Raw genomic sequence first — 27389 nt, 5'->3', positions numbered from 1 at the left:
TCTCTATACTTAAGTTGTAGGGTTAGGAGTCAAGCTATCCATAGAACGAAGTATTATCTTAATATCGTATTACATAATGGTAATTTCCAAGATGGCCGCCATTTCCTATAAATGACCATAATTCCCTATCCATTCACCTTAGGAAGGTGATTTTTGTCTCTATACCTAGGTTGTAGGGGTCAAGCTATCCATTAGAACTAAGAATTATCTTAATATCGTATTACATACATAATGGTAATTTCCAAGATGGCGTCCAAGATGGCCGCCATTACCTATAAATGAGCATAGCATAACTCCCTGTAGCCTAAATCCCATGTAACTATCATATTGTAGTAGACGGGCACTAATAATTCACTATTGTCTTTTTAGGTGCTGCCCGTCAGGGCCCGATTAACCATGAGGCACAGGCCTCAGGCCCCCTGGTTTTAGGGCCCCCCATTTTTTTTACATTAGTACCGTATGCGTAGGTAGTGAAAGTTGTTGTGCCAGTGTGTCCACAGTTGTTATTTTTGAGTAACAATTTCAAATTGTGTAACGATTTTGCCGTAACAGTAACAGTTTAACAGTTGAAAAAGCTTCTTGTCAGAAAAAATGTGGCTTCAGCTGCAACCAAGTCTGATAGCCAAACTAACATTGATTGTGCCTTTGAATCACTTGTTGTAATGATCAAAGACTCGTCCGGCTTCCTGAATTCAGTTGAGTTGCCTGAAGCATAGGCTACAAAGAATTCGGGAGTGATAGTCTCACACGTCGTTTAATTGTCCCAAACCAGATTTACGCAAGGGTGATTTGCCTGCAGGTTATTGGGCGGGACAAGGTTGTGCTTGGTCATGAACTTGCGTCAGTTTCAACATCCATGTTTGATGATACTGGAGATATGGGGGTTGTGAAATCTAAATCTACCTTAAAGAAAATTCTCCAAGTTGAGGTGTCTGATAGAGTTGCTGGCAGCGCAGAAGGTTCTACTAACCTCTTCCAAAAACAAGAAGCAACTGATAGTTGATGATTTTGTCCAGGATGAGAAGTTTCATGAGGACAACACACAACATCATAAGTTAGTGGTAACAGGAGCAGATCCGGTGCCGATCAAAATCAGTGAAGGTGGAATTGTCATCTCACCGGCAGATCTGTTAACTTCACACGAAGAAGCAGATAACGTCATTGTTCAACAGGTCTTGAGTGGTGCCTCGCAAAATGCAGAAAGCAAAGTCACTGTCGTTGCCGATGACACTGACATCTTTGTACTGTTGCTGCATTATCATCACATGGCAAATCTCCAGAATGTTGTATTGATGGAGTCCCCAATCAAAGGAAGCGCGGTGCTTGATATAGGAAAAAAACTGTACAGAAGCATTGTCAGGTAGTCAAATGACTACTCACGGCACATGCACTTTCTGGCTGTGACATCGTCGCCTCCTATTTCAAAATTGGGAAGGCTACTGCATTCATAACACTTCGATAGATCAAACGAAATATGGTTGGGTAAAGGATGACCAAAACAAGTCCCTTCAACCAGTCACCCTACCTGATGAAGTCGAACTAGCCCCAGAGATGGTATACGACGTCTAATAAAATATGGATGCCACAGTACTACTACATGCAGTTCACGTGCTTGTAGTTGCAACTCTGCTAACATGAAATACACAATATTTTGCGCCTGCTATAATCGGGTTGCTATAACCTGACATCATAGAATAGTATGTAAGATAATTTAGTGTTACTACGGCCATGAATTTCACACAAATTGCGGTGGGATGGCGCAACGTTGTTGGCTTTCCAATTATGCAAACCTGGTTCGACTCCCGGCTTCAGCTGGTTGTTGAAAAACACCGCTCACCTCTACCCAGGGTGTAATAAATTGGGTGGGCGTAGTTGCTGAAGTAAAGGCGGCCGAGAGAAAGGAAGTGGCCACCCTACTCTCCTTAGTGCCGAAGGCTTAGTACAATGAGAACCTTATCTTCTCATACCCGACACTTGAATCAAGTATGGGACCCCCCTTTACCTTTTACGGCCATCTTGGAAATTACCATTATGTAATACGATATTAAGATAATACTTAGTTCTAATGGATAGCTTGACCCCTACAACCTAGGTATAGACAAAAATCACCTTCCTAAGGTGAATGGATAGGAAGTTATGGTCATTTATAGGTAATGGCGGCCATCTTGGACGCCATTTTGGAAATTACCATTATGTATGTAATACGATATTAAGATAATACTTCGTTCTATGGATAGCTTGACCCCTACAACCTAAGTTTAGAGACAAAAATCACCTTGCTAAGGTGAATGGATAGGGAGTTATGGTCATTTATAGGTAATGGCGGCCATCTTGGACGCCATCTTGGAAATTACCATTATGTATGCAATACGATATTAAGATAATACTTCGTTCTATGGATAGCTTGACCCCTACAACCTAAGTTTAGAGACAAAAATCACCTTTCTAAGGTGAATGGATATGGAGTTATGGTCATTTATAGGTAATGGCGGCCATCTTGGAAATTACCATTATGTAATACGATATTAACGTAATACTTCGTTCTAATGGATAGCTTGACCCCTACAACCTAGGTATAGAGACAAAAATCACCTTCCTAAGGTGAATGGATAGGGAGTTATGGTCGTTTATAGGTAATGGCGGCCATCTTGGACGCCATGTTGAATTTCTCAAATTGCCCAAAGGTGACAACATGTCATCAACCAGTTTCTGAAAATAGAGACCCTTGGCTACCAAAATCAACAGTAAAAAAAACTTAATACCGCAATGCAAGGTTAAGGGAAAAAATGGCGTTTGGCTCCCAGACTAAAGTGAATCTACGAACGAAAAGTAAAAGTTCCATTTAAACACAAAAAGTTGTGAAGACAATAAAAAAAGAAACTTTTCACCTGAACTTGCTTAGTGACAGCGTGGTAACGGGTAAGAAGCTGATTAAGTCTCGAGAGCTCAAACGAGCTGCTTAGTTTTTGGGCCTTCCTCTTCATGCGTTCGTATTTGTATTGCTGGTCTGCAATGTCCTCAGCCAATGCCTGAATAATGATGGTTGAAAAACATGACAAGATTTCAGCAAAGAATCTCTAATTCTTCAGCATACGACCATGTTCTATAAAACTTTGGATTAAATGATAAAAAAAATTGCGCAGATGTGAAGATAAAATGCTACCTGTTAATAAAGCCTACTGTTGTAACAAAAACGCGCATTATTAAAATGAGTAGTGTGTTACTAAAAGTTTTTACGCAGGAGAGAAAAACTGCTTATACAAAGCAAACCTGAAACGCGTTGAGTTGAGACTTTTTGAGTCCGACGGTGGCCTTCAGTCCTGACTCGGCTTGGAACTTCTCCTCGACTTGCTTCAACCAATCAGTTATCTCGTTGACGTTGATGTCGAAGTCTTTAAGTTGTTCAACGTGTGCTCGTACAGCTTGCTCGCGTTCCTGTGCAATTGCATTGAAAATTACATTTTATTGAAGATAACAGGTGTGGACAATTCAAGCATCACGAAGGGGTAGACTGTCTTAAGAATGTGAGGACACGAAAGGCTAGAAAAAACTTTGTAAAGAAATGTCGGCCCAAAACTATCACTTCTCTACTCATTCAAATTACCAAAGACAGGATGCTGCCATTCAAAACTGGTGCTCATGACCAACCTGTGCGAGAGTGAGGAAATTTTTCCAAGCGTCTTTGCATTGCTTCGTTTGCTGACGCACGACAGTCGAAGCATCCAAACTCAACACAGCGAGCAAACAATCGCTCGCATTGACAACTGTCGTCAGCCTGTTCTCGCCGGCATCAACCCCGGAAGACAGCGCCTGTGTATGACGTATATAGCAAAGAGATGAAAATTGTGACACTGACGTCAAAAAGAACAAATGACCACTTCAACAATGGCCAATGACCACTCTGAACAAATTTTTCCAAAAGTTTGTTCAGGGTGGTCAGCTTCAGTGTGCATAAATTTGTCTGGCAAGTTCAGGTTCCTGAAGGACCTGATCGACCACAAATTCGACAATGTATGTGAATGCATTACAATTTCTAATCGTCAACAAGCTTTGATTTTTTTTCAACATAAAATCATCTCATGGAAAATTTATAACATTTCCAACCTATGCTATGACATGTCCATTGTCCATGTTGATAAAGAACATTAACGTTTCTCTTAATATTAGGCTAGTCTGCAAAAGCAAACTTATTTAATTGAGCTGGTGCAATGGTCTTGAGATATGCTGCAGAAATATAAGTGGACGTCTTATTAACATTTTAAGTTTCGACTCACCTGCAGGTGATCCAATCTTTCCTGTGCGAGTTCACGGTCACCAGATATCTCTCCGTACTTATAGACAGCGTCTTTCTTTGCTTTCACCCAGCTATCGAACTCGCGTACGGCGGAGAGGAAGTTTTCATTGAGCAATCTCTCACAATTGGAGCAACATTTCTCAACTTTCAACCGGTAATTGTCGTACCTGGATTTAAAGAAAATCAAAAATTATTTTGTTTTTGAGTTAATGAAACGTTAGCAGGTAACAGGTGGACATTGTTCATGTGAAGATATGGGAAAATGATGAGTAATGCAACGTTGCATCTTGTAAAGTATGCAGAAAATACTCATGAGTAAAATTGTTTTTGTGCTGTTGTTGCTGTTATTACAACGTCAAACTCAGCACAAACTCAACGCAATACAGACCAACTTGCGAACCACACGACTTCAAAGTACTTTTAAAGTAAACATATCATGTTTTATACGAGACATAGCCATATAGGCTACGTACATCAAACACATAAGCTGAATGGTGAGAATACGATTACACGACAAAAGAAAAATATGACAAAAAGCATAAAGCGCACCACAGCTTACTGAATATGTACACTATCAAGCTGTGTAATTCCCTTAAAATATAATCCATTGCTCACCTCTGTACGGAGTCGGTTACTCTTGATGATAAACCGTCAATTTCGTCGCCCTGGTAAGTCCGGCACATCGTGTTGAGCCGGACTTTCAATGCATCTACGGATTCTTGTAGATCGTTTAAGGAGGAACCGATGTACTGAGAAGATGTACGTACATACTAAGTCAATATAAGTATAGATTGAAATTAACTTTATGTGAACGTTCCACAGCAACCCAGGCAGTAAATTAATCCATTTCTACATTGGGTTAACGTCTGCAAAGACGTTATCAATGTAAAAATGGATTAATTTGCTAGCTGGAAATATTTAGGTCACGGATGCATAACTTTTTTAGCAAAGGACGAAAACCAACTTTTGTACAGCTTCTCCGATTATAAACGTTCTTTGTAAATTCGTATATCTACAACACGAAATCTATGCTTCAAAAGCAATTGTGGCTGTTATGTTTTGTTTCCTACCATACTAGAAAAAGTATAAATGCAGGCAAATTTGAAAGCCTTCGCTGATCAACTTGTAGCCCGTGGGTAGAACACCCCACTGTACGTTAAACAATTGTGCAACAAACTGCTCATTGATATTATGGACTACAGAAGTAAGCAAGTAAAAGTTTAGAAATACATGTGTTTTACCTTGCATTTTTTCAACATGGCTGTAACGCTTCCGGTCTTTTCACCACTTGCAGCACTATCCACGTCATCGGTCAGTTGATCAATGTCCAGTTCGTCCAGACTGGCTTTAAAACGGTCGAGAGCATCAGACAGTACTTTCCTTTCAACACCGACGCTTTCCTCGTACTCAGTGACTTGAGTAAGCTTCGATTCCAAAAGGATTTCGGTTTCCATCAACGTACGATCCCACGAACGCCATTCCTCCTTCAGGCTGCAAGGGATTCATTTTTTTTAAATCGTATTGTTCGCCTAGAGAGCAAAATTTTCCTTTTTGACATCGTCTCGCGACGTTGAAACGATGTAAAAAGGGCAACTTTTTCTAGCTGGGAGACAGGAGACAACGCTCAACGCCATTTTTTTTGTTCTTTTTCTTCAAATCCACTTTTCAGTACGATCTTCTTCGTTCCATTAAACGACTTACCTAGACGGACCATCTTTCTACCGATGTGGTGCTATTAAGCAAGGGCTGTACTATACTGCACATAAAATCCATTTCTTTCCAATTGTAAATTTTATTGACACTGATAAGGACTCTTTCGAAAAGAAAACTTTTCCTTCATGGTTCACGGCGTTTGCGTTGAGTTAAAATAACACTAAACTCTGCCGTTTAACTTGGTCTTTCATATGTTTCGAACAAAACTAATGAAACAAACATTATCATCATCATAAATATCACATTTAGTGCAAAATTAACAACCTTTTTATATGTTTTTATCATATTTTACAAAAAGCCACTCTTCCATTTTTTTATTGCTATTTCTCAGAACCACGTCGATTCGACAGTAGTTCCACAAAAATAAACTTTTTTTTAAATAGCAAAAAAACATTTTTAAAAATATAATATTTCGTTATTGTTTCTAGCACTAGTTGCAACGTTCATCTAATGAAAGTTAAAGTAAAAGCAATAATTTACGTAAATTAACGTGAAAAGTAACCGCTCACACATCTTTTGGATAACCTTTAAAATAATGTGAGTTCATTTTTTCTTACCTTCAACCGCACTGCAGTATATAACTTTGTAAACTTTATTTTGTATGTTGTTCGCTCTGAGGATGCGCATTGTCATGGTGCGCGAAACGTCAGTGAAGCAATACATCAGCCTGTTTGTTGTTACTTTTACTTTCATCAGATGAACGTTACAACTAGTGCTAGAAACGATGATTGTCCTGATGAACACCCAAAATTTCGTTATTTTCTGTCTTTTAGTGCGTTAACACCGTTTACCTTTCAGTTTCAGTCTTGATGACGCCCTTGCCAAAGTCAGCAGTGTTGGACAGAACACGATCGCTACATTCGACAGCTGCGTCTAATTTCTGTCGCCCGTGTGCTCGACTGGCTTTCAGGTTCTAACAATGAAAATGGAATTTAAGTTGAAAAACGTGAATCCTTACAAAGGCTGCATTATGTATCTACAGGTAACTATGAAGAGGCTGATTATGATAAAATGAAGAGCAAAGGATGGGGATTGGGTGCAGAGGTCAGCAGTGTCACGCCAAGAAGCAACTCTGAAGTTAGCTGTGGAAAGATTAATGGCAGAAAACTGCTGTATAGAATTGCGGCTTCGATCATTGCTGCAGCGATGCCTTTCATACAGCAGCCTGCCTATACCATCAATCATTACCATTGATCATATTTTTTTGTTCTTGATACAAAAGAATAAGTATGATTCAATATGAAAGTTCGCATTACTTGCACTTTGAGCAACTTCTTTTGTACCGCTTCCTTATCAACGGATGTGACGTCAGACCAACGGTCGAGTTCTTCCTTAGCAGAATTGATCCAGTCAACAAATTCCTGGGAGCACTCGTAATACTTCTCATGCTCCTTCACGCAGTTCTCCAATTCGGCGGCTCGTTCTTTCGCGTTTTCCACAACGTTCATATACCGAGCTTCGATGCTCTACAAGACAATGAAACAATATGAAAGCTACGTTAAGTTTCAATAAAATTCACCACATCAGGGCACAAGTCAATTAGCCACTACTTAGTGTTTTCATCTATGCCGTTCAAGCTTTTTATACCACAGGAGTAGTTTGTATAAAGAACCAAACACAATTGTTAGACTTCCTGTCTTTACTTGTAGGGAGCGCATTACAAATTTGGTGATTTTGATCTCATGATTGGCTGAATCTCTATAAAGATAAAAATACTGTACAGATACAATGACTTGATAACAATATTTTACGTTCATTAATGTCAATAAATGAAAATGCAACACGGGTCCTTTAGCAGTTGATAAGACTTTGTGCAAGAGTGCGACAATGGCAAAAATGTACTGCAAAAGAGACTTTCTCAGTTCTTAAGTGGATATTTCCGACGGACCAATTAATGATTTATGAAGTCATGCTGGACTACATATACACAAATGTAAATGTGGTTTTGCGTTGAAACAATAATTGCCAGTCTATTGAAAAACACCACATGTACTAACATCACGTTTAAAACATAAGGTTTTTCTTGAATGGCACACGTTCAGTCAATAATTCCGCATACAATACGACCTAGAGTAGGATTTCCAGTCGACAAATTGGACCTTGTTGGCATCGATTCAACGTCTACAAACTTTGAATTAGTGTTAAAAAATACTGATTTGTTGGCTCGCGTGTGATATAACCTGAAACTCGTTTTCCCGGTTCAGCTTTGTTGCTTTGTTTCGTAGCAATTCTATTGCTTCTGAATGTGATGTGACATCTTCCTCAATAAGTCTGCAAAGAGATGGATCGTAAGTCGCTGTCCTTCAGTGCAATTGGCAATCTGAAGCGTAAGCTAATGAGTGAACTATCAAAGGAAGGAAAGGTTCAAATGACATTTGAGATGGGCAGACTCTGCGCAACGGTGAACAGCCTGAGCAACAGACAGCGCTTTTGACTACCATATTGCCTTCAGCGTTCTATTAATTTCAGAAGTCGGATGCTACTAGCTTAATGAGAAAATAATGATCACTAATTTCAGCTATGTACTTTCCCGCCATCAAAATAAACTAACCCGTTCGTTTTTGCATTGAATCAACGTGTACAGCCGCTAAATCAATTTAAAACACACTGATTTGCTAATGGATTAAAGTATGTTTCTACCAACAGTGCTTTGCTCTTTGCTGTTTTTTTTCTGTTTCATTCAAAGACGCTAGACCTACCATTTCAGCGTTTTCGTAAAAATCGTTTTGTGAAAAATAATTTCAAGGCTATTTCCCAACAACTTGTCAAAGACCTTTTTAAGTCAAATTAAACTTATAGCCGATTCATGGTTTACAGTAAGTCTGGCAATAAAATATATCCATTATCCACCTATAAGCGTATCACTGGGTCTTGTTGGCGGAGTGATCGAGTAGGGGAGACCTTGCAGCCCACGCTCATAGCTTTAGTTTTATTTTCACAGGTAGCATACGGCCGTGGCTTGACACCACACTTGAGGATATTTTACATAGTTTTTAGCTGCATGGGCAACGTGTGGAAGACGTTATTTAACGCTTTATGGTTACAAGAAGTAATATGAGTCTTGAATTTGAACTTGCTTATAGCAGAATGAACTCCTACTTGTATTTCTCTGCTTGCGCTTCCTTGTCTCTCAAGTCAGCAGCCAAGGCTGGACGGCCTCGGAATAATGCGTCGTTCTCACTCAACCATGACTCGATCTCGTCACGTGATTGTGCATACTGTTGCCAGTCAGAAAGCTTTTGCTGAGTTTTACTTCGGCAGTCTTGCAAATCTTTGTTGAATTTCTCATGCAACTCCTTCAAGTTCTGCAACGCGCTGTGAAACAAATCAAACAAGAATAACCTATCAAAAAAATCAAATTATGTAAAGTGAAAAATGCAATACAAAGCCAGGAATGTGGAAAATAAGATGATGCTTCTAAATCCTATTTTCTTCAAAATAGGTTACAGTCAAGAGCCGCTTAAAACAGTGTCAACATAACTTCATCGCGACAAAATTTTGCTTCCTGTCCAGTTACCACAGCAAACAATCCGTGTTTCTAACATCGTTTCGTTTTGCATTGGAACATTTGCTTTGGTGCAGAGTTGAAAAGATATGAAATGAACTAAGCGCACTTGTTGATGGCGTCTTTTCCTTCCATGGCGCAGTTTGCAGCGGCACGCTCGCCTTTTCCAAGTGTAATGTTCATCTTGACTTCCCCGGCTTGGTTGCTTGTGCTCAATGACTGAAGGTCTTGTAGTCTTGAAATAAATCATGACAGTTTGATTGACGCTTGCGAAGTACGTCACAAAATCAAATAAACTTGAAATCAAATAAAACGTTAACATTCAACGCAAATAACTAGTCTATCCATATAATATCACAATCAACGCGGATGTAGCGATGAAAGCTACACGGTTTGTAGGCTAAGTTATTTCCCACATGGCTTCTACTCGAAGGGTTGCCAGTTTCAAAGCTTGCGTTGTTTTTGTATCGGGATATAGGCTGCACTTTTGTGTTTTTAGATACAAAGTGTACATGTTAACAAAGCCATTAAAAAAATGCCATTGCAATCCATTGCATTTCGATAAAGAGCAAACTCACATCAATTCAAGTTCGTTTCTGTCTGTTGCCTGAGCACTCGCTTCCACGCATGCTTCAAGCTTATTGGCTGCTGACTGCACCCACGTGGTGCTGGAAGACATTGCTGCCTCGTATTGCTGGTGGTCAGACACGTTTTGTTCGCACTGCCTCAAGCGTTCCTGCAAGAAAAAATAAGTTTGAGGTGAAAATTAAAGTTTTTTCTACTTTCAACTTAAACATTTAAAGACGTTCTCAATTTATTATCTTCAATGTAGCGATATCATTCCAGATAGATGAGAAAGTTAGTGGTTTTCGAACAACGGCAAAATGAGTTGAAGGAAAAGAACTGATGAAAAAACACATAAATAAACGCAAAATGTACAACAAAAATCGATAGTATTATTCAAATGGTATTGTCAAGGTCTTTGCTAATATTAAGTTTTGTACCACAACGGACTTTTACTACTGAGATTAGCAAAACGAACCTTAGCTTTTTTGCACAGGCCGTGATACACCGATATGAGCTGATGGGCTTTGCGCGCGCTTCCGCTCTGCTGGGAATCCCCGTCGACGAGATCGTGTGCTTGCTGCATCAGCCTCTCTACTTGCTTGCTTTTGTTGGTTAGTTCTTTGTTTAAGTTCTGCGAGAAATGGATGATCATGATTTTTGAAGGCTAAAATAAATAGAAAATAAGGTTTGTGACAAAAGCTTTAAAATGAGATAGAATGACAAAAATTCAGACACAAAAATTGTCAACCAATACAGAAACTCACGCAAAACATGCCTAGGGCTTTTTCTAAAAGGTTGTCTGCGGCCTGATATGCCCAGGCAAGAGACTACATGCAAAAGTTCACATTAAATTGTCGGACATTTTTAGTTATTTTTTGTGTAGGTTGAGATTCAAATTTCAATCAATAATACGAAATGCAATCAAAGTTTAGAAAATCTAAATCTAATTGTGTCAAATTCTTAAATCAAAACGTAATTAAACTCCCGCTTCTTCAGAATATCTAAAATACAAAACTTAAAGAAACCAACGTTCTACACACCAACAATGTACATACAAACACAGTATATTGTACAACGTATATACGAGTATTCTCGTATACCTTCATAATTTCAAGCTGTTTCTTCTTTTCCTCCATGTCGTTTCGTGGCTCGTTTTCCTCCATCAATGATCTTTCTATGATCTTTAAGGAGGAAGACAGTTCCTTGCGATTGTCTTCAAGTGATCTCAGCACTGACAATGAGGCTTCCAGGATACTTTTCTCCTCCTAAAATATAAAAATTAATCAAAAAATGCAACCGGTAGGTAACAAAAAAGTTGGTATATAAACAAGACCATGGCATCCAGGATGTAATGCGTCACATAATCATGACGTAAACGATGTATGAATTGATGGTGTGCGTTACATGAAGAACAGTGAATGTCACTTTGCAACAAACACTATAACTTTTTTCTTTATATAAGGTTTCAGACAATCTGATCTAAATCTTAGTTTAAAAAAAAACAAAAAAAAAACATGGATCCAACACAGTGTAATGATGCTGGACAAATCATTTACTTTCGTACAATGAGAGGCGGCAGACTTCGGAGGAGAAAAAAACTTTATTGTGCGCAAGATTAAAAATCATTACAGAAACGGATTTAATGATTTCAGTAAGTTGCCTGAAGACACAGACCTGAAGTTGAAGAAGAAATTCTTGCCAATCATCTTTAATTCCTTGTATTTGCAGCTCCACAGAGTCGCTGTTGCCTCTTGGGATCTCAGCGGCGCAGAACGACTTGGCGGCATCTACAGCCTTATCAACCCGAGCTTGGCCATCGCTGACTTTCCCTTCAAAATTCTTCAGTTTCTAGAAATCAGACGAAATTATTAATATACAACAATCGCAACAGGCTAAAGAGTTAGTATTGATTTGACAGATTTACATTTTCAAATGACTTTTATTGGTTTTGCTACAAAACAATATAAACCAACCTCTAATTTTTCCTCAAGAGCTGGGACATCCCCAGAAGTATCAGAGCAAGAGTTCAAGATTTCTTTCCCTGAACGAAGCCAAGCGTAGAAGTCCTTAATCGAGTTGTGCAAGTTGTCATCAATGTTTGTTTCCAAGCTCTTCATCACTAAAGGAAAACAAGAAAAGAAGTATGAAGTAATGTAATTATAGTAAAGAACACTAGTTCCACGGCATAAAAGTCTACTTAGTTTATATGGAAATCATTGTCACAATTTTTCCTGCGTAATTTTTTCCGCTTTTTTAGACTGAATGTAGGCTTACAGGGCTTCATGGTTGTAGTAGTTTTCACACATGAAAGTCGTTATTTCTAAGCCAGTTTTGAAAGTTTTTCCACATTGGTGAACTGTGTTGTAACCACCGGGTAGTGCAGTCCATGGGCAGTCTAAAATTCCATGGTCATTTTTTGTTTTATCATGAATAAATGTGTCAGGAAAAATATCTTCAGTTGTGGCTGTTGCAGATAGAAATCTATACCTTCTGAAGAAAGTTTGAAGGCATCTTCATACTTTTGAGTGAGTTCTGTCACTTTCTCTTGAATAGGATCGAGTTCGGGTGTTTGATATTTCCTGCACAAACTGTTCAAATGCTCTTTTGTGGACTCTACATTGTCGCGTTGGGCCAAAAGTTCCGAATGAATATCCTGTGAAAAGTAGTTTATTAGAAAAATATACGCTTTGGCCTACGTTACCCTGTTCATTTGTAACAATACGGGGAACACTAGCCAAGTAGTGAAAACGCCTCAACACACTTAGTTGCATCATGGCCATCTGGAGATGCGGCCTGATTTGTCACATTTTGCAGATTTTGATTACAGCTACTGCTGGTGTTTGACTGACATTTTTTGAGATGTTTTACTTTTTGCGGTTTCCTAATGACATAAAACTTTTTTGTTGCCTTGGGAAAGCAGTAGCAAATGAGAAAAAGCAAGTTGAAAAACGCAAAATCAGACTGTTATTGAAAATTAACAGTCTGACTAAAATCTTCGAAATCAAATTTTCTTTGTTTTTCAACATGTGAAAATGTTAAAACCTATTGTGTCCTCTGGGGAAAAGAATACAGAAAGCGTAAAAATATAATCTTTAGAAAAATTAATTTAAACGTTCGCCCAAAGTTAGAAAAACCTGGAAATTTCTGCAAAATGTGACAAATCAGGCCGTATCTTTAGGTGGCCATGGTTGCCTCAATACCTACCTTAAACAAGATCATTATTAAAATCTTAAAATTTACACTAATTATACAATTGTACCACTAGCTATCCTTATGTAACTTATAAAACTGATGTACCAAATATAAGGTACCTTAACGATTGCAAGGTGTATGAAAAACGCTTGCAAACATATCAAGATACGGTATCTACTAAAAACGCTCGTCCGTATATGCGTCTGCAACATATACACGACATAGAAAGTTAATCTCACCCTTGATTTCTTGACAAGGTCAGCTTTCGGGTTTTTCTGCATCTGTTTCAAGTTCTGTCGCTTGTGGTCCAACCATTCGTGAAGCTCGTTTACATACTTCATCAGCATGGCTTTTTGTGTTGTGAAGTCCTGTAGTTTCGTTTTGGCCTGATTCAAAGAAAAAAAATCTGCATATAGTGTAATGTGATCGTCGTCGTCGTGTGAGCCTCTGGGGCCGAGGGTCTATCCTTTTACCACCCCAGATTCACGATGTTCCCGGACTACACTGGAAGGCTACTAGAGAGCAGCCAGTCTTTGGTTTCATCATCCATGACACGCAGACCTTCCACTCCGTTAGGTGGCTTGAAGATGGAACAGTCATTGATGATGTGGTCTGCGGTCTGTTCCTCGGCACCACATTTACAGGAGGAGGAAGAGGCCATTCCCCATTGGTGCATGGTTGAGCGGAGAAGCCCGACGCCCGTACAAAGACGGTTGAGGCGCACCAATGCCTGTCTAGATAGTGTTAAGCCGATGGGGCGATGGGGTGTGATGTGATGAAGTGAAGCATCAAGCTAAAACATCAAAGCTAAAGCGCAGTGCTGAGTAAGAAGTTTAACAGCAGAGCAAGTGCTCATGTGAATTTTTGGGTATCAACTGTTTATTTGTTTAATGCTCGTGGAAAAGAAAAATATCATACTAAATTGTACCACTAAACAAAATGCAAGAAATTTGGAAAAATTTTGGAGCAGAGAAAGCATTATATACTTGAGTGTATGCGTTGGTAGCCATTTCTAATTTTCCTTTCATGTTGTCATTGACTTGGGCTACTTCGTCCATCTCCCCCACCGAACTGCGTCGCCTCATCATGTGCATTTCACGAACTTTCTTCTGTAGTTCCTCGTAAGCATTCTGTCGCCTGAATTATAAAGAAAGAGAAAGGTTAATTTCAAAAGTTTACCACAAGGGGTTGATTTTATACATTAATTCTTTATTGCCACATTAAGAGTTTTAAAACTAAATCAAAACAACTCTATTTGTTGTATCCAGATTTAGGAGTGGTGGTCGAAGAATGAAGATATGAATTAAGCGGACAAGAAGCCAGGAAAGTCAATCTCTGTATAATGCCCCAAGCGCGTCATTCGATGTTATAACAAAATAAAAAAATGAAAATGATTCTTGATGGGTATCGAACCACTAACCGTCTGATCGTCGACTAGACACTTTCACTATTCAGTCACGTAACTGAGCTGATGTAAACCAACCTGTGAGCATAATTCGGTCAACCTATTTTTTTCAAGCGAGTTTTTCAAACTAAAGCCATCACCTCTCTATCTCCTCATGGACTTCCACGAGCTTTCCTTGAAGTCCGGTGGAGTCCTCCAGACTTGACACAGATACGTTAAGGTCGTTTATGGAAGAGTTAAACCAATCATCTAAGTCTTCATCCGCGTGTGTTAGTTCCTTCCATAAAGCAAGTTGCCTCTTCAAACTTTCAATAACTTCTTCCACTTTGTCCCCGACATCCAAGTACCTGAATGATGAAGAAAGTTTTAGATTGAAGAAAACAAGAAAGCAACCTTCCTGCGTTGGTGCGATACGGACTTTGATGAATTATCACAACTCGCTATCCAGAGCATTTCGTGGTACTCTTAAAAGTGCTATATTAACGTTTGGGAAAGAAGTTTGTCTTGATCTACATGCTACCCGCAGGGTTGCCAGTTACGCGGTTTTTCCGCATAATTGGGCTAGTTTTGTTTTGGAGTCGCGGTTTTTTCGTTTGGTTTCGTTCTATTTTCACCAAACTTTTTTTCGATTTTGATTATATTTTGCGCGAATTTGTCATTTTTTGGGCTTGTTTCATCACTTGTGAAGATTGAGCTCGACATTATAAAAAAATATCTGGCAACCTCGATTACTCGTGTTGCGGAAATTCTTCTACGTAGGTAGCAATGGAGACGTTAAAATGACAAGTTTTCAGAAGTAGAAATTCTTTCTACCTGTTAGCTACGCGAGTGTTATCAACGTACCTGTGTATATACCAAATATCTATAGATGTGCACAAATTTGCAACTTTTGGTAACTGCAAAATACTATTAAGCTAATTAGGAAATTATTGCTGCAGTACATTTTGCTCATCCCTTTGTAGCAGCATCTTTGAAAGTATCATTATCGTGACGCATTATTTATAAACAAAAGGTAGTGATTGTGTTTCAAGGTCAACACCAGGTAAGCTAAAAAAAAGGATGTAATCTCATCGTCGTACAATTTCAAGCTGTTTCTCTTGGACGTTTTGTGTGGAGAGGGAGAAGTTGGTTAAACTAACCGAGTCAAACTGAACGTCTATATTTTCGAATATTAAAAGCATATAGGAATAGCAACATAATTTTGCCGACCTGTCCACCATGGCTTCGACATGGGTGTTTATATCAGAAGCATCAGATACAAGCTGCTTCTTTGCTTCCACTGACACAAGTTTTCCTTTCCGAGTCAGGTCATCCATCAGGGACTGCTTTTCGTGCAAGTCTTTCTTTAAAGCCTGATAATATGCACAAAATTATACATATGGAAATAGGTATACAATTAGGCTAACACAGCACCTTTTGAAAATTCCTATTTCTAAAGTTATGCAAATAGAGTATTAAAATGCATAATTAAATGTTTATGTAAAGATACAATAGCATTTATGAAAGTAACTTTATAAGCTACTACAGGTTAGCCTCTTGCAACTGGTAAAAACGGCTTCAATAATCCCATTGCGGAGTAAGTAGGGTATTCCACGCAATACGAGTATTTCGAACCTCTTGGCAGAATGACATTACTATAATTAATCAACTTTTGTGTTGATGCATGAAAAGCCTTGGCGCTATTTCGTATGCGTCTTGGTGAATTGATCTAAAAAAAATGACTTTACTTTGATCCGGTACAATAATATTACGCTTGCGAATTATCACGCAAGGTACGTCATTACGTTGACGTGACTACGCTGATGGGAGATTTTCCACTGAGAACTTGGACTAAACAAAAACAGTTTTATTACCTCTAATTTTGTTAAGTGTCTTCGAACTTCTTCAGCACTGAAATGCCGCGGAGCTTCCGCAGCAGATGACGTCGTTTCCGCATTGTTCAATATGCGTTCAACCGTGTCGTTCACTTGCTGGTAGTCTCGGAGAAGTAGATTTAATTTCGTAAGTTGATCGTGTCGTTCGCTGATCAAAGACTTCGTGTCTTCCCAAGTCATTTCAACAAGTTTAATATGCTCTGAAATAAAAAACATCAAACCATTTTTATGAAAATATTCGTGTTCTAATCAAGAAAGCTCAAAAGAAACGTTTTTATGATGGTGATATGTTAAAAGCCTTTATATCAATATTAAATCGAACAAAATAGCAAAAAAACGTATAAAAATTATACGAGAAAACGCAACATCAAAACGAAGTAAAGTCAGCCACCTTCAACAATAGTTTCTTGAGAAGAATCCATGTCAGTCAACTGCTTCCCCTTGTTTTTCAAGCCAGTAAACTCGTATTTCTTTTGTTCAAGTTCCTCCTGTGATAAACGATGATAAAAAACATTTCAACCATACAAATAGTTTTCACGTACTCTTAAAATAACATGAGTTCAACAAGACAAGTTTGCAATTCAGCAAGATTTTTAAGAAAATAAATAAATTCGATAAAATGACACCTCTAAAACAAAATTTAATTCCACCAAATCTTACCAATAGTCGGTTGTATGTTTTCACACATTCTTGAAGGTTTTCTTGCGATAAATCATCGAGAACAATATCGATTTCTGCTCTTTCTTCCAAATCTTCAACAGCTTTCAACAGTTTCTCTTTTCTGTTGATAGGAAATACAAAAACATTTTATGTAACTGCAAACCGTGAAATAATACTCAACGTTCTAATTTTCTAATTACCTCCACTGGACAACTCAATGAATAAATATCAGACTCTGAGTGCAAAGAAATGTTAAGTTAAGACCACGCAACAATGGTTCGATACTAGGCCTGTGCAGTTGAGTAGTCACCTTTCAAGAAAATTAACTGATTGAAAAAAACAACAACTGCAATTACAATTGTAAATATTGTAAACTTAAAACTTTCAACTTTGGTGACCGGGCTGGCATAAGCAGTTCAATGCCTCTGCAAGTATACAAAACTACAAAGACTTTAGATTTAAATGAGTTACCTTTAATTCAAGAATAAACATAATCTTAATCAATTAGATAATTAACTGACAAACAATATAAGAAAAAGGTATCGACTACAATAAACTATTACTGTATATCAGCAAGAACATCATTCCGCTTGTGCGCTCACCTATCCAAGAAACCTTGCCAGATGCTATCAACTTCATCAAAGTGTTCTTGTTTGATGGAAATGTGAGACTGGATTCTCTCACAGCTGGCGTGAAGACGGTTTAAGTATCCCTTCACTGTGGTTCTTCTTCGAGTGCTTATGCTATCCATGGTGGTCAATTGGGCTTGTTGTAAAACCGGATCCATGCCCAGGCCACTTCTGCAATGCATAAAGGCACAGTTACAATCGTAAAGTAAATAATTTTTGTAAATATGCATGTTACATCTGATTCGGAAAGTTACATTATGAAATTGGAAATACAATACATTGGATGTAACAGGTATTCAAACACAACACGCTTATACTCAGACAAGGTTACTCGATTGGAAACATTTTGCTAAAATATCAGAAAATAAAATAAATTGCCTTAAATACCTCGTGCATTCCATCATGAGGCGACCAAGCTCTTGAGAGTCTTTTTGCCACTTTATTAAATCGTCAGAAGATGTTACTGCATTTTTCATAGTGTCTTCCAAGCGTTCTAACAAGCCAAGAACTGCCTGTGCGCTCGCATGAAAAATTGACAATTTATCAAGAGCCTCTTCTCGGGCTGACACAACCTCGCATACTCGACCAAAAAACTTAGTGCATTCTGTGTACCTGAAAAAAGATTAACCATATTCAACCATTCGCTGGCAACGCCGTTCGTTAGTATACTAGATTTCTTCTGCAACAGATTGATCATGTGGTTTTTAAATTACGTTTTTTTAATCGGTTTTGATTAGCTGTGACCACCCGTATGAACTCTTTACATCTTTTTACTTTACTTTTGCATTTAGTATTAATAAATGCAAAAGTAATTTGAATAGATGTAATGTTTGTTAATGTTTGCCTTGATTGTATGTTTGTTAACGCCATACAACCTAACTGGCAAAGCCTGTTGTGACTGCATTGATTCAACGTCTACAAACCTAAACAGAACGGGCTTTTACGAGCTGAAAGGACGTTTTTTTGGGATCAAACTGTGGGATATAACAAAAAAAAAAATTCAACACAAAATTTGAGCAAAAAAAAACAAGAGAAAGTTTTGAAATACAACCTTGATATGAGAGTTTTCCTTTCTTTGGCGTCACACATTGTTCGAAGATCTTCCAAGTGAGCAGCCAGAGATTGGTAATCGACTTGGTGATCTTCAATCTCTCCTCTCTGACCCTTCATTGTTAAATAGAGATCCTTTGAGTGATGACGTCATCAGGCAAACGTTTACTTATCTTAGGTTAAGAAAACAAAAACATTTGTACTTTCAGCACATCTTCTTTTTAATTTTAAAACATAACTTTATTGCTTTCAACAGCCAATAATAGAAACAACCAGGAAAGAAGGAGAAAATTAAGGGCGAAGTATGAGAAATTTCTGTGTCATTCCAAATACAAAAAGATGTCATACGGTTACACCACTGGATCTTCAAATTAGAAAAAAACACATAAAATGCACATCATCTATTCGCCCTCACGAATGAAGGTAACGTCATTATTCAAATTCCTTTTTCTATGACGTTATAGTAGATTACTCCAAGTAGATACTGATTCTATGGAGCAACGCTAAAGTAACTAAAGGCCTATCGGCAAACCAAAACTTCTTCGTTTTTAGCTGGAATGTAGAAAAAATAGAAGTGTAATACTTTACGATACTACCACACTGTTTGCAAGACCAAAAATTTTTGACAAAATACAAATACCCTTGCTAATAATTTGAGACTGAATGTGATTACATCATTGCACACACCATGGTACACACGTAAACGTAAAAAATTCACATAAAATTTCTTTAAAGCAAGACGATTATTTTTGAAACCAAACGAAATTGATTTTTACATTTACATAATATAATAGCAGCTTCAATCCTTGCTGTAAAAATCCCAGCCTGTAATTTGAGTCGAAACACAAACAGGATGCAAAGCAGCTCAATACTTCCTCGGCGACTTCGTGTACAAGGTTGAGCGTAAGCTCTTATCCACATCAAAGTCTGGGCAATGTAAATATTGTATTGTTTGAAGTCCGTACCGTGTCCCCTAGCTTGGACATGGGGAACACACCAAAGAATACATTAACTGAGTCCATCAGAATAACATGAAGTATGCTGTTATATAAAGGTAGCGTTGAGAGAAAGGTTGCTGAAATTTTATGATTGCAATGAGTTGCAATTTTCTTTGTATATTACAATTTGGGTAGAGAGGTAACTTCTTTGTATATGTCCAGAAAAACATAGAAGGTTATAAAGCAGCTTGGCACGTATAATCTGAAATGAAAGGTGTTCAGTTTTGGCAAGAGTCATTTACAGAATTTATCTGTTTTAATGCGTTTTCCTATCATGACACCAACAGTTTAAACCTCACTTATATGCCGCTGTTGAATTCCTCGTAAATATTGGCAAGCGACTAACAAGGCCAATGTTGATAAAAATGATAACAGCAAGATAAGTTATCGTTTAATCATGGCTTTTTCTTTATGTTTATATAGACTATCTCATGACAAAAGGCTTGATCTACATGAATAAAGACACTAAACCAGTGGTTTTCAACCGGGGGTCCGCAAAGCGATTTCAGGGGATCCGTGAAAGCTTCCGAGTTTGCAGCGCTATTGATAAATTACGAAATTTAAAAATTGGTTGTGCTTTATTTAGTATGTATTACAGTGATTCTTAAACTGTAGCCTACGTCGCAACGCACTGGTGCATCGTTTGAAATTTCAAAGGACATCGCATAATGGTTTGGTTTCCTAACTAAAAAAAAGCCATATAAATGAGTTAAATGTTTTAATAAGGCTATGGTTATGTTCTACTAATTCTTTTATGACAGCTGATTGTTGCTCAATGCTTAACTTAGACTGCTGACTAGCGTTTGCATTTCTATGAATACTCGCAGTTTTACCATGATTGTGATTACAACGAAATATTGACTACAAATAAAAAAGAAAAAACTTTTTTGTAAACCAATGAGAACCCAAATACACATCTACCAACTCAGAGGCCACCACTTAATCTTCGAACCAGCCAAAAGCATACAATTAGCATTAAGGAAAAAGAGATAATGCTGTTTACAAGACATGTAGACAGAAGCTGTTGTGACTATAATTTTGTACAAGATTAACAAGGTACAAAGTAGACTTGATCTGAGTTTCCACAAAATAATTTGTGCAGAGTTTCAAAAACGTTGATGATTGTAAAACCATGTTTTTTTCAAAGGCAAGTGACTATACTCAACAAACCAAAGAATTATAAATCAGTAAATATGTCTGGAAACGATGAAGTATTTCATAACGGCACTGTTGTAGATAATGGCACTGTTGCAGATGACGGCACTGCTGTAGAAAATGGCACTGTTGCAGATGGCATGTCTTTGAATATTAGTGAAAGTACTTTTTCAATACAGGTGAGTGCTCGTGTTTTTGCTTAACAAGGTGGCCGCTTATCGTTTAACCATCAAAGCTTCCCAAAGGAGACAGTTTTACTGATGCATAATATCTTACAAAACTGATATTTTAACAAATTTCTTGTGTTCATGATGTCTTTGAGTTCTTTGAGTTGTTAATCACACAATTATGTTGGTGTTCTATAAGTAATATGGCTTAAAAAATGTAACTGCATTCTAGTTTAGTTGAGGTAGGCTATATGAAAACTAGGCAAAATCCGACTAGACCTGATAGGGAAAAAGTTAATACCTTTTTGGAATCAGCGCCCCAATTACACTATAAAATAAGTCCAACATTCCAGGCACTAAAACAAACAAATTGAAACTTTAACACTTGGTCACATAAAAAAACAGAAATAGTTAAAACTGCCATGATTGTTTTTGTCTGTCTTGGGCCATGGGCCATGGTGTTGATTGTGTTTTCAGACAATCTGCAGTTTAAACGCGTGTTAGAAAATTAATGGCTTCGCATTTTAAAAATTTTCTCTAAAACTTGATGCCCGTTGAACAGTTTTACACCCAATTCATATACAGTACATATACAAATAAAATCTAATCTTGACATGAATTTATTTAGACGACAGGCGCTGTTGAAATTGAGCCGAGTTCAAATGGCACTACTGTAGATGACGGCACTGTTACAGATCACATGTCTTTGGATTTCATTGAAAGTACTTTTTCAATACAGGTGAGTGTTCGTGTTTTTGCTTAACATGATGGCCGCTTATCGTTTAACGCTTAAAGCTCCCCAAAAAAGACAGTTTTAATGATGCACAACATCTTATAAAAGTGATATTTTCACAAACCTTGTGTTCATGATGTCTTTGAGTAGTTTAACACACAATTATGTTGGTGTTCTACAAGTAATATGCCTTAAAAAATGTAACTGCATTCTAGTTTAGTTGAGGTATATGAAAACTAGGCAAAATCCGACTAGACCTGATAGGGAAAAGTTAATACCTTTTAGGAATCAGCGCCCCAATTACACTATAAAATAAGTGCAACATTCCAGGCACTAAAACAAACAAACCGAGACTTTAGCACTTGGTCACAGGGATCACATAAAAAACACAGAAATAGTTGAAACTGCCATGATTGTTTTTATCTGTCTTGTGCCATGGTGTTGAATGTGTTTTCAGACAATCTGTAGTTTATACGCGTGTTAGGAAATTAATGGCTTCGAATTTTAAAAATCTTCTCAACAGCTTGATGCACGTTGAACAGTTTTACACCCAATTTACATAAATATGCAAATAAAATCTAATCTTGACATGAATTTGTTTAGACGACAGATGCTGTTGAAACTGAGCCGAGTTCAAACGCAGGAGTGGTTCTAGGCGTCATCGTGGGCTGCTTGGTTTTGGTTATAATTTGCTGTTTTATTGTGAAAAAAGTCGTCAACAGGTACTGGATGCTATTCCAACGTGTGTGTCTTTGTTGCCTCTAACACAGCCTGTATGTATCATGTCAAATAGCATTTTTTATTATTTAAAACCCGAAAACACAATGCTTCTAGTCAAAGCTAGTAGTAAAGTTAACACCATTTTAGAAAAAAGAAAAAAAAACATAGTCAAGTTTGAAAGTCTAAAACTAATGTCCTCCTACCTGTTGTAACTACCATCGTTTGTCAAAAGGTTTAAGTTTGTCCACTATGATAACCCAAAGATAATTTTTTTAAACACGCTATTTTTAAAACTTGTGATGAATGTAACACAATTTGTTTTGTCGTATACAATTCCTGAAACAGCAGTTTTCATAGAACGTCGTGGTGCCATTTTTATGTTTTGCCATTATTATGACAAGTATATTTTGTTGCTAACAATACAACTTACAAGCAGCCGCGTAAAGGCGCTGTTGAGCACACTACACTCAGAAATTCCAATACGAGTGAACTCGTTGGGAAATAACCCAGCCAACAAAAGTTATCATTTTTGCGTCGTTTAATCTGTCTAGAGACGTTGGAAAGAAGTTAAAATGACAAGTATTGTTAACTTAAAGGCGATATGATAACTTTCTTCAACCTATTCCTTAGGCTTTAATATGCTGTCATCATCGAGTACAACTAAATAGTATTCAGCATTGCTTTTGAGACTTAACATTATGGACTGCTTCAACGTATTCACAGGCTATAGCCTAGAAGTGCACACCGAGCAGTTCAATACATCATTACGCTAGTTTTCCTACCTCGAAGCTGAGTGTCAAAGCTGAAACCTACCGAGAAATTTCATATATAACAAGGTTAAATACACCCAAACTGTTATTTGTGCGCTTTCTAAACTTCATATCATGTGCATCGCAGGCGTTCAAGCAGACATAATCTCTCCGAATCCGTCAATATGGAAGAAGCAGAAGCACTTACGAAAAAAAAAGTAAGATTATCTGCTGACCACAAATATATCTGTTATTGCAGCAGTTGTAAACTGCACATTGTAAACGTAAAGTCAAAAGCAGACGCTCTAAAGTTTTGTAAATATCCACGTTCTATCATGGCTACTTCGAGATACGCCCTGATTTGTCACATTTTGCAGAATTTTCCAGATTTTGCCAACTTTTGGTAACTGTCTCAATGAAGTTTTCTAAAAATTATTTTTTAACGTCTTCTTCACTGTCTTCCCCAGGTGACAAACTGGGTTTTAACATCATCAAGCGTTGAAAAACAAAAACAATTTGATTCATAAAATTTCGGTCAGATTATAACCATTCATTAACAGTCTGATTGGGCGTTTTCTAACTTACTTTTTCTTCTGCTTTCCCAGGACAAAAAAGAGCTTTTAAGTCATAAAAATTCTTAAAAAATGTCAGTCAGACAGTAGCGGCAGCAGTAATTATAATCTGCAAAGTGTGACAAATCAGACCGCATCTCCGTGTAGCTATGGTTTCATCTAGAAAAATTTAACCATTAAGGAAGCATTGCTTTATTAGGATTTGATGAAAAACCATAACAAAAACCAGAAAAGGCAGTTGCCGCTTTTATCGAACATATTAATATTTAGTGAAAAATAACTTCGCTTTTCCAGGTCGGGTTGAAAGAAGAAAGCTCAACTCAAGAAGTGTGAACTCACAGAGGATCTAAAACAATAATCTGAAAAGACTCTTCGATTCTTAGAATGAGCTGAAGATCTCAAATATGACTCCTCGTTGCAAACAATCGATTTTCACATGAAGTAACCACAAAATGCAAAAACGGTGTGACAGTTGTCTTGATTTTGTTTTGTATTGCCGCTATTTTACAATTTATGAAATTGTGAATGCCCTCCAGTAACTTTAACTTTCGTATTTTAAACTTCGACCTTTTAAGTTTATGTTTAACCAGGGGTCACCAAACTACGGCCCGCGGGCCGGAACCGGCCCGCAAACCGATTTCATCCGGCCGCAACGTGCTGCGGAAATCACAGCTGCACTACAACTGTTCAGGAAAAAAGTTACCAAACTTTTTGTAAAGGACTGACGTTGCTGTTTATCATTAGGCCACCGCAAATGGGGACAGCCTAGGCCAAATTTTGGAAAGATGTAATGTTTTTTCAAGAGCACGATGCCCTGTAGTGTATCACAGCAGGGGATAACTTTTCCAGCAACCTTTCGATTTTGCTATTCCACAACTTTGCTATTCCACCGCTGACTTTGTTATTTATTGTGTTCAATTCAAGTCAATGGAGATTCTAAATAGTTGTATGGTAATTTGCATCCCGCAGCTGTTCATCTCGCAGCAATCCGGCCCCCAAAGAAAAAAATTTGGTGACCCCTGGTTTAACCTATCGTACCGCTCATGCATACAATGCACATATGACAACTAACCAGGATGTATGTAAACTACGTTATAATGACTTTGTCTTTTAAAAAATAAAATAAACCAAAAATACTTCTCTAACGTGTGACGAGCTATGTTGCAACTTGCAAATACTATCAATGTCACGTGATACATAGGGTGGCATGGACCACTCTTGGCTTCATCCATTGTAACGTAACCAATTACTGACCCAGGTTACTGAAACAGGTAGACTAGATGCAGGTGTTGCTGATTTAAAAACTCCGTGTTATATTAGTACTTCTGAAACGTACCAGACCCCACCGAACAAAAAGTTGTCCTTGCAGAGGTCTCCCAGCCAGCTAAATCCGTCATTTTTTATATTGATTCAACGACTGCAAACGTTGAATCAATGTAGAAATAACGGATTTTTCTGCCTGGAATTGTTCGAATGGGTTGTGATTTTGTCAAAAAAACTAACATAAGTATAAAAGGAATAGTGACCTAACACAAATTTGTACACTGTACGCTATGATGTTTAAACAACTTGTTGGATGAACGAGAAACGTACATATGAAGCTTTGAATAGGGTGATAGTTAAAAACAGTATGTTGTAATGGGGATTGGGGATTTCACAGAATTCACCAACTATTGACGTATTTCATTTGTTTTGACTTCACTGCCAACTTCAAAGTTAAGGCGTAGACACTTTTAACATAGGACAATTTTCTCTATGAACGAGCTGCCTGCAATCATTGTGAACTTCTAGCACTCAGCCAGAGAGTTGATTCTTGCTTTAAACTTTGTTTGGTAATTAAAGAAAAAAGAATAATGGCAAGAGTGGGAATCGAAATGACTACCTCTCTAACCCCAAGTATCAAACCGCTAGGCAACGCTGCCGGCGGCGAAACGTTCACTTAATTTAGTTTCTATCAGAAATGTTTCGAGTAGAACGCTCACAATATCAAGTGCATGTAACACTCCATCTGCTGCAGCGACTTATAGATTACAAATACGCCTGCCATTTGAAGCTTTAAATACAGTCAAAGGGGAAGCGAAAAATCAATTTTTATGTCCACCTTCAAGCATGGTTGAGTGTCTTGCCGAAATATAGTGTCGTGCCTTCGATCGGCGTCGTGCAAGCGCTCTCGGTAACAAACCGACTGCCACCATAGCCAGGGTTGCCATTGACACAGACCCCGAAATAAGAACAACCGAAAAATTAAATTTGCATGCCAAACGAAACAAACGTTTTCGAACAAAGTTTTGCATTTACACAACCCATGAAATATCACATATTTGCCAGAAAAATCTGTTTCAGCAACTCCTTGTTTGTAGAAAATACTTCGTGCATCTCAGGTTTAGGTTTACTATTACTTGTAGCATGGATCTGACTGTCATTTTACTAGTCTGTTCCTTTCCTTGGTCCACTGAGCCGAAACAAGAGAGAACACTCGCCCCACAAATGCATTACAGACGGGAAGGGAGAAACGATGCTAACTACTCTGTAGCGAAACGGAAAAAGAGTAGTCTCCAGTAAAGATCTTCATCTACTTGTCCTAATGATCATCCTTGCGGAACACATCATCTGGGATCTTCTTAAGCCGAGCATTAACAGCCGAGACCTGATCAAACAACTCATCCTTCATTGCAATTGGCGGATCAATTTGCTTCGACAACCCTTTAACTTCTTCGTACTCAATTGTTTGATCTCTTAGCAGGGTCCAGTTGATGTGCGTTGGATGCTTCTCAAATCGATACCACTTACTGATATTAGGGACAGTGGAATACCGGGACGACTCGCTTTATTGATTTTTCGTGCGATATGGACAGCTGGAGTGGCGGGTCAATGCGAAATTTAAAAATTAGCAAAACTGCAAAAAGTTTTGTTTGCTTTGACGTAAATACATTTTTAACAAATGAAATGCTATATTTTGCGCGAGGTTTAGGATGCTAGAATATCGACAGAACCTTGCTACAGCAGTGCGAGGTTAACTACTGTTACCACTGTAGCGTGAAATCTATTGCTGCATTATTATGACTAGTATAGCATTACATAAGCATGATATCACATATTTTCATACATTTATTTTGGCAATACACACTTTGTGCACACGCAGCCAGGTCACATACGCTGCACCTGGGTGTACGACATATCGCGGTAGACCTCAAGCTGTATTTGCGCCAAATTTTGTCATAACACTATGACCCTCCAGTTGTCCACTTTCTTTTTGAGTGAGCAATCCCCTACTTCTACCATCCCTAACTGATATATTCAAAAAAAAGATAGAAGTTTTGTAATTGTTGAAAATAAGACAAAATAAGAACTGTATTTGTATAATTTTTGTATACGGTAAAAGTACATTAGTAAACGAACCTTATCA

The 27389-nt window shown here is 37.9% G+C and overlaps 2 protein-coding genes across 2 annotated transcripts in view; one reads left to right on the top strand and one right to left on the bottom strand.

The window, feature by feature from the left end:
- LOC145782777 (nesprin-1-like) overlaps positions 1-27389 on the bottom strand; it is a 188243-nt gene that overhangs the window by 78749 nt on the left and 82105 nt on the right. The window contains exons 40-66 of the mRNA XM_082594541.1: positions 18891-19003; positions 18227-18451; positions 17813-18010; positions 17211-17331; positions 16942-17038; positions 16530-16750; positions 15886-16028; positions 14817-15023; positions 14258-14408; positions 13511-13657; positions 12567-12732; positions 12053-12198; positions 11754-11927; positions 11180-11344; positions 10555-10710; positions 10091-10248; positions 9622-9747; positions 9107-9322; positions 8188-8278; positions 7264-7473; positions 6799-6920; positions 5536-5785; positions 4910-5043; positions 4275-4461; positions 3649-3810; positions 3271-3435; positions 2889-3029 (exon numbers count right to left, since the gene is read on the bottom strand). Coding sequence (XP_082450667.1) covers positions 2889-3029; positions 3271-3435; positions 3649-3810; positions 4275-4461; positions 4910-5043; positions 5536-5785; positions 6799-6920; positions 7264-7473; positions 8188-8278; positions 9107-9322; positions 9622-9747; positions 10091-10248; positions 10555-10710; positions 11180-11344; positions 11754-11927; positions 12053-12198; positions 12567-12732; positions 13511-13657; positions 14258-14408; positions 14817-15023; positions 15886-16028; positions 16530-16750; positions 16942-17038; positions 17211-17331; positions 17813-18010; positions 18227-18451; positions 18891-19003 — 4392 coding nt within the window. The remainder of the gene's footprint in view (positions 1-2888; positions 3030-3270; positions 3436-3648; positions 3811-4274; positions 4462-4909; positions 5044-5535; positions 5786-6798; positions 6921-7263; positions 7474-8187; positions 8279-9106; positions 9323-9621; positions 9748-10090; positions 10249-10554; positions 10711-11179; positions 11345-11753; positions 11928-12052; positions 12199-12566; positions 12733-13510; positions 13658-14257; positions 14409-14816; positions 15024-15885; positions 16029-16529; positions 16751-16941; positions 17039-17210; positions 17332-17812; positions 18011-18226; positions 18452-18890; positions 19004-27389) is intronic.
- Positions 21038-25817, top strand: LOC145776402 (uncharacterized). The gene is made up of 5 exons (XM_082587807.1): positions 21038-21221; positions 21838-21948; positions 22546-22664; positions 23560-23629; positions 24278-25817. Exons 1-5 carry the CDS (start codon positions 21081-21083, stop codon positions 24314-24316), a joined length of 480 nt encoding a protein of 159 aa, XP_082443933.1. The 5' UTR covers positions 21038-21080; the 3' UTR covers positions 24317-25817.

Source organism: Aplidium turbinatum, chromosome 1, assembly GCF_918807975.1.
Source record: "Aplidium turbinatum chromosome 1, kaAplTurb1.1, whole genome shotgun sequence".
In the NCBI taxonomy this organism is placed as follows: Eukaryota; Metazoa; Chordata; class Ascidiacea; order Aplousobranchia; family Polyclinidae; genus Aplidium; species Aplidium turbinatum.
The sequence above is the reverse complement of the archived record's forward strand: the minus strand, read 5'-3'. Positions and strand labels throughout refer to the sequence as shown.